Here is an 11,325-nt window from a genome sequence, read left to right as displayed (position 1 = left end):
TAAGTGCACGTTTTTGGTGTGACCTCATAACTTGAAAACAGCTTCACCGAATTCAACCAAATTTATGTGGCATATTCGATTTATCATGCAGATGGTTTATGCGAAGTTTTCCCGAATTCGGAAGAGGGGGCGTGGCACCACCCATACTAACTAAAATATAAAAATAAGTGAACGTTTTTGGTTTGACAATATAACTTAAGAACGGCTTCACCGAATTCAACCAAATATACGGCATATTCAGGCTATCATGCAGATGGTTTATGTGAAGTCTGCCCGAATTCGTAAAAGGGGGTGTGGCACCTTCCGTACTAACAAAATTTTTTTTGTTGTATATCTCTTGAAATATTTGTGGTAGAGTACTGGAAGTTGGTATAGAGGTATAACAAATAATTCCATACTCATGGATAAAAATGGGCAGTATTGGAAAAGAGGGCGTGGCACCTCACATCTTATATAAAAAGAATAAGTGCAAGATTTCAACCAAATTTATACGGCATAGTCGGGCTATTATGCAGATGGTTTGTGTTAAGTTTCCCCGAATTCGGGCACCACCCATACTAACAAAAATTTTCATCTGGTATATCTCTTGAAATATTTGTGGTAGATTACTGGAATTGGTAGCTATACGTGGCCTGTTCAAGAGTTGGCATTCCAAATTGTTTATTTATTCATACCCAAGATGGAAAAACAAAAAATGTTGTATATCCAAATCTGTTGGATTAAGATTTAAAATAAAGAATCAAAAATTTTGAAATAAAACAAATGATAAATTTTCATATAGAAAAATTCCAGGACTTTTCATTCGTTTTTCAATATTTGGTGTAGAGAAGCACACCGGGGAACTGCTAGTATAAGTATGTAAGTATACACGCAAACATTTTCTATAATTACTGGTATAGAAAAACAATGAACTCTGAAAAGAATTACTATTTTACAAAAAAACTTTTTGTGTAACACATAAAGCATATTAAGGGCCACCAACTTACCTATTTTAAAGTATAGTAAAATCGTTAACGGACAAGATAACGGCCCAGAAACGTAAGGAATATACATAGAAATATGTTTACTTGCCTTAAAGGAAAGGCGTTCGCTTTATGAGCGAAGAGTTAAATTCATGAAAATCATAAAAAAAATTTGAATGTCAATGATGAATAAATTTGGAAAAGGGCTAAAAAAAGGGCTAGGGGCAATTTCAAATTTTTGTTGCCAAAAAAAGAATTTGGTAGCCAAATTTAGCCACCAAAGGGCTAAAACGGCAACACTGATGGTGTACGAATAAATTGAGTTTTGCTGTGCCAACCGCAAGGAAAAATTTTGACAGTTGGGGAAAACCACACAAACGCTCGTGCAGAAGCTCTATTTCGTGTGTTGCTGAAATTGTTAAATTTACATCCATGTTATAACTTGCAAGTAACGTACGTTCTTTTGTTTTATCCATTCCATTTTGATTTTCATTTTTTTATTACCGCCCACAATATTCTGCTTTATCCTGAGTTCGCCCGAAAATTGTTCATCCGCCCATCGTAAATACATGGAAACCAAAAGTTGAAAAGTGAACCGGTTCGGAAAAAAAATTAAACTCATGATAAGGCTGATTACACTTAGAACCTGTCAAATTTTACTAGCACATGAGCTAGATAAAATTCTGACGTTTGTATTCACCACGAAACTGTCAAATTTGTTAACTAGCAATTTTCAAAGATTTTTTTGCGGTTAAGTCCAGTAAAAATACGTACAAAGGAGTCGCAACAACCCCGGATTAATTTTGGATATTGCTCCTTGCACTGCGGCAAATTCCATTTGGAAGAGTAACGGAACTAGTCCAAATGACGCAGTGCCCGTTATTCTTCCAAATGGAATATTCCCGCAGTGCAAGGGTATAAAAATCCGCTGGCAACTCTGCAGTCAACCATTTTGCATTCTATCATTGGCGACTGGTGAGAAAAGTGAAACTTAATACGAAAGAAAACGCATTTTACAACGCGCGGTGGTGATTTCAAATTAATAAAATTGATAGCGCAAGTAAAGCATAGTGTAAAAAAGTGGACGTGTTGCGCATAGTGGAAAAAAAATAAAAATAAAGAAATAAAAACTATATCGTGCGGTAATTCGCGAACAAGCAGAAGTGAACCGTGCTACGCTGCTGCTCGAACATATGCCAGCAGCATTGCGAGTTGCGGCATACTCCTGCAATCCCACCTGGCAAGTAGGGTCCCAACTTCCGGGGACTACATACCACGGACTCGCAGAGTACGAAACCTGCTACACCAACGTGGTATCGCTTTGGGCTCTTGTACCGCGCAGCAAACATTGCTGTCTAACCACCACCGTGTCTTCGGGCAAGGCATTCACCTTCACCCACGTAGCCTGCGAAGAGCCCTGCATTATCCGGCAGTCATCACCCTCTTGGGATTAGGTAAGTTGTATTACCTCAATGCTTCTATACGTATGTGTATCGCACGTTGGATGGTATACAGAAGTAGTCCAAAACTTGCGTGTTGAGAGATTTCATCGTACAATTGTTGAGCTTGACAAGGAGAATATGCTCCACTTAACAACTGTACGAATAATTCAAGCTTAGAGGGCATTTCCCCGCGAGGTTGAGGTTTTGGAATGATTATGTATATTATTAAACGTGTGATATGTGTGCTGTTTTCTTTTGAAGTCGACTAAGTCGAGAATTGGATTTTTACAATAGTCTTTAGAGAAAACCCCTTTGATTTACCTTATTTGCGGTTCCAAGCTAAATAGAGAAAAAACCCTTAATCTCACTTAAATCGAAATAAAATTTGATTTAGGGAAAATAGGTTTCGGGAAAAAGGGCCCAAGTGAATTTAAATTTTGGTTTTCAATCAAATACGTTTCAACAAAAGCGCTTAAGTAACAAACTCACAAATACTCAGATTATAGAAGATTTTAGCTATTTTTTGCTGTTATACTAAACCCTCGTTGAATTGAGTTAGGCTACTTTAAGTGTACGTCACATATAGGTATATATGTATATATAATAATCCTTATCATGAGTTCGGAAAAACGAGTCACACATGAGCAAAGTGGGAATAGTAAACGAGCTCGGACGAAAGCGAAGCTCCTGATAGGGCTGAATCATTAAATTATGACCCTAACCATAATTACTTTTAATGTCTCTAGTTGGTGCCTCAGCCGGCCACCGCAACACCAGACCACGACCGCCCCGAGTGACATCGGCAAACCACCAGATTACGGGCGGCCGCAACGCCAGCCTAAGCACCGCAGGCGGCAGCATTCATCGCCACCGAAGAACCAACAAAAACAAGGCTCCCCAACAGCAGCGACCGCCTAACAACAACAAGGCGGCGAAATTAAAGGCGGCCACACCGCCTAACAACAACAACAAGGCGGCCAACTTTAAGGCGACCGACCGCCAAACAACAACAACAAGTTGGCCATAACGGCAGCGACCGCCTAACAACAAGGCGACCACAACGGCAGCGCCCGCCTAGCGACACCAACAAGGCGGCCATAGTAAAGGCTGCTACACCAGCAGCAACAACAACAGCACATCGACAACAACGGTTGCGCGAAGCAACAACGGCTGCCACAGCAACAACGCAACCGCCAGAGCAAAGGCGGCAACACGAGCAACCGCCAGAACAGCGGCGACCACTACAACAACAACAACCACTCCAGCGCAGCAGAACCGAAGCAGTTGCAACAACGGCATCGCCCCTTCCAAGGCCTGCTGCTACGAGGTGGGGTGAGTTCTAAAACCTAGAAAAATACTAAAAATCAAACAACAAAAAGTAAATAGAACAACAGAAAATTAAATAATGAAAAAAAAGAAAACGTATAACCAAGTATAAAGCTTGACGAACTTAAGTATTTAGTAAAGCGATAGAAACCTGAAAATAGTATAAGATAGTAAGTTGTTAGAAAAACAAAAACAAACAACAAGGCGGCGAAATTAAAGGCGGCCACACCGCCTAACAACAACAACAAGGCGGCCAACTTTAAGGCGACCGACCGCCTAACAACAACAACAAGTTGGCCATAACGGCAGCGACCGCCTAACAACAAGGCGACCACAACGGCAGCGACCGCCTAGCGACACCAACAAGGCGGCCATAGTAAAGGCTGCTACACCAGCAGCAACAACAACAGCACATCGACAACAACGGTTGCGCGAAGCAACAACGGCTGCCACAGCAACAACGCAACCGTCAGAGCAAAGGCGGCAACACGAGCAACCACCAGAACAGCGGCGACCACTACAACAACAACCACTCCAGCGCAGCAGAACCGAAGCAGTTGCAACAACGGCATCGCGTGGTGAGTTCTAAAACCTAGAAAAATACTAAAAATCAAACAACAAAAAGTAAATTAGTACAACAGAAAATTAAATAATGAAAAAAAAGAAAACGTATAACCAAGTATAAAGCTTGACGAACTTAAGTATTTAGTAAAGCGATAGAAACCTGAAAATAGTATAAGATAGTAAGTTGTTAGAAAAACAAAAACAAAAAGGAATTATCATTATTATCAAAATTAGCACAGAGAAAAAATATATATATATACATCTATATATATCTTACTAAAACTTAGAACAAGGTTAATCGTTGTGATTAAGACCCTAATAGTAATAAGGTGATGAAGTAATTTGAATTGTTAAAAAGGGGAATTAATGAGAAGCGGGCAACTGACATTAGGGCTGAAGTTAGTAAGGAAGAAAAAACAAAACTAAGTTAATAAGTAAATACAAATTTTAAATAAACTAGAACGGAAGAAATAGAAAAGAAAGACTAAAAGAAATGAATTAAATTACCTGAACCCAAAACCAAAACAAATGAATATAGAACCCCTTAAATTAAATTAAATTTAGGAGAAATATAACTAAGACTTAACTATAAGTACCTTAGGCTAACTTGGCCAACTGAATTACTTACCTTGACTTACTCACCTGAGTTTCCTATTTAATTCACTTACCTGACCTACATACCAGACGTACCTAGAAGATTTTCCTAGCTAATCCAACATTTTTGCGACTACTTACCTGATATTACCTACTTTAACTTTTTACCTGCTATTACTTAATATACGTTAATTTTTTCTTTAGAATACCGGATATATTGTAATTATCGAATACTTACCTTTATCGGAGGTACTTTTCATTTGAGATACTTGCCTTTGTTTTAGATATTACAATCACATAGTTAGTCTTAGTTTTTTTTCATACACTCACTTTAGAGTTAAGACTTAGCGTTAGGATGATTATTTTTAAGAAATAGTTTTAAGAAAATGAATTATCAATAAATTTGTTAATATAAGATGGGAATGCTGACTACTTAATTACTTAGGAAGGCACATCAGGGATTTAATAATGGGGTCATCGGGAATAGGGTGCGCCGATGACCATGGCTGAGGGTGGGTCAGCACCAGGGGCCACACTTCCACCAGTGGCCCCACTCTATATTCGACCTTTGTTTAATTTTGGTTGTTTACTTTATTTTCTTAGGGCCGGTTACTCAATGTCTGGTTAACACTAATCAAATGATGTTTACACGGAGATTAGTGTTAACCACATATTGAGTAAACGGCCCTTAGTCTTGGTTTCTTTTGGATTTTCACGTTTATTTCAAATACTTACTTTTAACGTCTTTTTCAGCTTTTTTTTGTAACTGCTTTTTTTTTGAATTTTGAAATTGTGTCCGTCCGATGCTTCCGGCCATGCCGGAAGCGAAGATGTTTGACAGGCATGACTTTTCCCTGCTATGGCGCAGGGAACAGTAGTGAGGCAAGAACCACGCCCAGCCGACATGACTAGCCAAAGTGCACCCATTGTGTCATGTCGCCTGCACTCACTGCTGCTCCCAATGCTATGCGTACCATAACAATGTGTAGAATGACGACAGTGGCCGTTGACAGGTTTTAGGACCTTGGTTAAATAGTCTACTCCCGCAGGACCCAAATTTGTCAGCATCAGCATGCATATTCCATCGGGTCCCATGGCTTTGGACCTGAACTTCACCGCAAGTAAAAGCAAGATGCGCACTTGTTGTTGGCAGTTTGTGCAGCCTTTTGGTCTCTCTACGTCTGGCTTTGTCAGCCAAAGGATGTAGCGTGAATTATCGGCTAAAACAGCTCGCACATCGCTCTGGATACGAGGCGCGGTCGCCGAAAGATTTCGACTCTGTCGTTTCGCTTTGTTGGATTGGATAGTGAACTCACGGTTGACCAAAATTCACTCACGCCAGAGGTAAAGTTGCAAGTCTTCAGATGCTCTTCCCACTTCTTCCGCTTATGTACGTTCACCAGCTGCCGAATCTCCGTATTGAGATCGCTGATGCGCAGATTTCCAGGATCGGCCTGACGAATGTTGTCACGCTAGCCGCCTCAGCAAGAAAGTTCGGACTAAGGGTCCGTAACACAACCTGCTGGGACGAGCGATCTGCAACCGCAGTGACAACCCTGCGGAACTTACGCTCACCTACGCGAACGTCGGTTGCTGTGGGAGGGCAGAAAAAGTGCTTTCAGTAACTTCCGCGAAGCCGTTCCAATCAGCTTTATAAAAGTTTCCATAGGTTCGGTGTTCCGCGGAAGCAAAGTCCGCAGGTTTATCAATCGAGATGATTATGGGCATAAGGTCTGATGTTAAGGTCAGCATATGTCGCCACGTTAAGCTGTTTATCAGACCAGCGCGTACAATTGTATGGCGAGCTGCATCAGCTGCCCATATTCCTGGTGGGTGCACTGTCGTTCATTGTGCAGAATGTCGAATCATCTATATGCTCAGCCAAGTGTGTTCCCCTACGATCATTTGACAGGCTTGAATGCGAGAGATCGTGGTGCGCGTTAAAGTCGCCAACTACCATACGGTTTTCACCTCTCAGGAGCGCACCTATTTCAGGGTGATATCCTGCCGGGCAGCTGATGACAGGGGGTATATAAACGTTAAATAGCTCGCTCGACATCAGCTTGACATCGGCTGACCGGATAGCAACACCCTCACATTCTAGGATGGTATCCCTACGGTCGATGTCTACTTCGCTGAGACGATACTGCACGGTGTGATTCGTGTTGAACGCTAGGCCACCACCATTATCTCGCTCGCGATCCTTGCGGTGACCATTGTATTCGAGGCAAGTCAACAATGTTGAATTGGCGGTCACTTCGTCTCTTGGACCGCAGCTATTAATGCTCCATACCGGCCCGTAAAGAGGTTTTTCTCCTCCATCTTCCTCTGTAGTCCGTTACAGTTAAATTGTACGAGCTTCGTGTGAGAGTTGTGTGTTGACTGCTTGCCGTTGGCTGTGGAAGGTGCCGCCCTGCGGTGGTAGTGGGCGTCGTCGCGGTTGGGACTTGCGACCGAGCAGCGCAACACGAGCCCTCGGAAGTTCCTCGTCCAATCTCGCGTGGTGCGCAGACCTGAACATGCACTAAACTGCCACTAGCCAAGGCAGGTGTTGCACTTGACTGATGTCACCTTACCGAATATCCTGGTCTGACACTCCACCAGACGTTGTTGGCGGCAGCGTGTGGGGGTGGTGCGGTTGTGTCTGTTGTGGTGTGGTCTATTGTGTTGTGTTTCTGCTGACTCTACCCGTTGCAAGTATTATACTTTACAGAGGTGGAGTTGTGGTGTGGTCATCTTTGTCACACGCAGCAGGTGTAAGTTTCTGGTCCAGAGTTTTATCGGTTAGAACCGGCCGTCGTCGGAATGGAAGATGGGAATTTAAAATGTGGAAATGAAAAAATGATTGTGCTATACGTCGTTTATACCGAAAAACAGAAAATATCCTTAATTGGAAGAGAGAAGCTGCGTTAATTGCAACGGCATCATATAGAAACGGAGGCCCTTAAAAGTGGAATGTAAAATTAATGTTTACTAATACCATGTGTATGAAGGTCTATACCTTTAAGAAAATAACTGAATTTACGTGTTACGTGAACTGTATTGTTTATTTACATATGTTTAAGCAAAAAAGTAATATTGGAATATTTTTCGTATATTGAAAATGAAGTGAAAACTTACATATGTGTATTTATATTATTTTACAAGCAAGGTAAAGTTCTCATATTTAATTCGCATTGTATCATCAGGTGTATCATCCTCGAATTGGTAGTAAATGCACATATTATGCAATGCCCATGCCACATTCTGAAAATCTTTTTAAGGCAAGTAGTATAGCTGTCAAGCACCGAAATCTGTTTTTTAAAACGCAAACAATCAATCATTCGACTATATTACGCGATTTGCTGTTATTGATTTTGTTGAAGGCACTTTCGCGACTTCTTACCACTGAAGAACGGAATAGTGTAATTTACCACAGCTGAAATGGGTGTCCAGTATCGCCTTAAAAAGGGGTTTCAGTCAAATCGCACAATTTTTTATTACAAACTTTCGCCTGCGACGTTTTTTTATAAAACAATGTTTTAACATGAAGTGAAAATTTAGAATAAAAAAACAGTAATTTTTATTTTTATTTTGAGCTTCCGGCAGCATCAGCATCTGGGTTCATTTGCAACCCTTGCATGTAATCAATGAATTTTGTATCAAGATATTTGATGAATTTTGCAAATTTACCTAATTACTTGTTTTTATTATTTTCTGGCCTTATAACAATTATATTCAACAATTTTTATTGAGCTCGAGGCCGCTTTTTATATGAAAAAATATTGTGGGNACCTAATTACTTGTTTTTATTATTTTCTGGCCTTATAACAATTATATTCAGCAATTTTTATTGAGCTCGAGGCCGCTTTTTATATGAAAAAATATTGTGGACAAGTAACAATAATTTTTATTTTTTGAAAAAATTATAGAAGTGATAGCTATTTCGGAAATCACCACATTTCCTCATCAGATTTTTTTCAGTAGGATTCGAACCGGGCAATCCAATCCTTGTACCCCAACGGGCCAGTACCCTGTGTACACTGCAGTAAGTTTGTAGGTATCTTCTTTGCCCATTCTTAAGAGAGCTTTGGTTTTAAGTGGGTCGTAGGACACCCAAAACTACCGGGTAATCCTGTACGATCCTGTACGGTTCCACCTCTGCTTGGCCTTAGAGTGATAAATTTCGTTGTTACTTTTATCTTCCTGAACGAGGCGCCTATTTCCATCGCGTGGGAAACATTCAGTACGGAGCCGCACCTTGCTAGTTCGTCCGCTGCCTCGTTAATATAAATGTCCCTATGTATTCGTATTGATCAGATATATAGGCCAGTTCTCTCCTAGAGTCTTCTTCACTAGTTGAGATCTAACAGAGGTAGAAGAGAGTGCCTCAACGGCAATTTTTTTGTTTCGCCCTAAATTTAAAAGGTTGTAATCATAAAAAGTAAAAATATACAAAAACCACATGTATTTATTGTTTGCAGTTATTTTTTGCAAAATATGCAAAATCATGCATTTACTGCAAAATATGCACCAACGATTGAATGCCATTATAAAGGATATTTCACGATTCGTAAGGATAACTTAACCATTTCCATTTGAAGATGCCCAAAAAAATCTTGCATTTGCATGAGATTCCGAGCCCTATTAATAACTATAAGCCTTCTTAAGGTGGGATCTTCACTTTTAGAATCAGAAAACTCACTCCCCTCTACGCCCACTCATTTTTCGATTTTTTGTCATATTTTCCAATTTTAGGCCCTGCTGATAACTAGACAGGTGGGAACACCCACAGTAAGTACCTACTTATGTACATAAAGCAACATATCAATTTTTATTACGAATTAGGTATTTGACAAGCCCGTATTGCCACCAACTGCAACAGTACAAAAAGTGGGGAAAAAACTTCACTATATTCTAATCCAGTTTGCCCCGATAATTTTAAGCATAACAAATATTTAAATATTGCAATTAGCACTAAAAAATAAGAGCTCCACATAACTCGATGAAGTGCCTTTCTCTTGTTGTCCGAGTCAAGATACATTCGAATGCCTACGATTACGCAAAAGTAGGCATTAAAAATATCAATGCAAAATAAGGGACTGAAAGTTGTAAACCAATCGATCACAGAACTCGTATAAATCCCAGATATTTTGAATGCCAATACAATTGTGAAGGCAAGCATTCCACACAGGTTTATTAATATTTCGAATTCTGTAAGTCCAAGCCAACGAACAATTTCTGACAATTTAAACATGATCAAGGAGTCTACACCTCATTGAGACATATGCTTTGAAAGTTTAATATGCACTGCGGAATTGCTTCGTTGTTTTAATGCGATGTCTCCGTCTTCGTGAAATGGGTGTGATTCATCTAGGAAAAATAAAAATAAGTAAAAAATATGTATCGCATATAAGAAATTATTTATTTCACTTACCAATAAAATGAATAGTTGAAGTATGGATTGAGTATGATAATCCCTGACCTGATTTCTTTATTATATGTAATGCTAAATTTAAGCAACGGTTAATTGAGTTCCCCAAGCAATGGAGATATATTTCCTTGCCTCCTGTGCTGAAAATATCCATACAATGCTTAGCTTGAGCCTGAAATTAAAATGTTAATTCATATGTTACGAACTATCAATTGTGTGTATTCAGTAACTTATACATACATACATACGTAAAACGACTTAAAAAAACGGTGTCGCTGAACCCGGACCTGGGCTCGAGTCGTAACATCCGTTCACGGATCGAAAACCATACGAAAGAAAATTACGTGATACGTCGGTCGATAAGCTGAATGGGATAAAGAGTACGTTCACGTATGTCATAGTCCGAAAAATATGTTTTTACGTGATAGAGCAGGAGCCAGACCTTCGTTATTTTATAAAGGCTCAACGCTTCTCTATGTATGCCCCCAATACAGGTAATAACGTACCAGGTGGTAAAGGTGTATAAAATAGCATCTAAAATTCTTATAAATAGTATAAAGGTCAGTTTTTATATATTTTATTCGTAATAATATTAGAAACCAGTATCGTTCAGGCAATCGCCGCGTAAACACCAACGTTGACCGTCGCGATTTCTTAATTACTACTTTTACTCGCAGCCTTTGTGTTAGTTTTCTTTTTTTTTCGTGCAAAGCGAAGCTCTGCACACTCCTAACTTTTCGCGTAAACGCACTCCAACAAAAGTTCAAAAACAATAAACTAATACAACAATTTTACAAACCAGTTCAGTTGTTAAGCACTGAAAGTGCGCACACTCTCAAATACGAACGGGGTCGACCCCCCCAACACCAACAGGTTTATGGACCTGGACCCTGATCATTACCTCGACACACCGATTTTCAAAAACAAAAGATTGCGATCGACTGACTTTCCTCTACTCCCAGAGACCCACCAAAATGATGACCATATACCACGTTTTCTGGTAATCACCGCAATAGCTAATTCT

The 11,325-nt window shown here is 40.0% G+C and overlaps 1 protein-coding gene across 3 annotated transcripts in view; it reads right to left on the bottom strand.

Moving 5' to 3' along the window:
- Window positions 1-9,678: 9,678 nt before the first annotated feature.
- The window catches only part of LOC108371252 (ribonuclease P protein subunit p20-like), a 27,019-nt gene continuing 25,372 nt past the window's right edge, over window positions 9,679-11,325 (bottom strand). The window contains exons 1-3 of one of the 3 annotated variants that reach the window (XM_017626770.1): window positions 10,546-10,623; window positions 10,305-10,473; window positions 9,855-10,240 (exon numbers count right to left, since the gene is read on the bottom strand). In XM_017626770.1, coding sequence (XP_017482259.1) covers window positions 10,143-10,240; window positions 10,305-10,473; window positions 10,546-10,608 — 330 coding nt within the window. In that variant the 5' untranslated portion in view covers window positions 10,609-10,623 and the 3' untranslated portion in view covers window positions 9,855-10,142. Of the gene's footprint in view, window positions 10,241-10,304; window positions 10,474-10,541; window positions 10,624-11,325 lie in introns of those variants that run through there. The other 2 variants (XM_017626771.1, XM_017626769.1) reach the window with 2 other exon arrangements.

Source organism: Rhagoletis zephyria, unplaced genomic scaffold (assembly GCF_001687245.7).
Source record: "Rhagoletis zephyria isolate East Lansing unplaced genomic scaffold, Rhagoletis_zephyria_1.1 Rzeph_scaffold_04829, whole genome shotgun sequence".
NCBI classification, from domain to species: Eukaryota; Metazoa; Arthropoda; class Insecta; order Diptera; family Tephritidae; genus Rhagoletis; species Rhagoletis zephyria.
The sequence above is the reverse complement of the archived record's forward strand: the minus strand, read 5'-3'. Positions and strand labels throughout refer to the sequence as shown.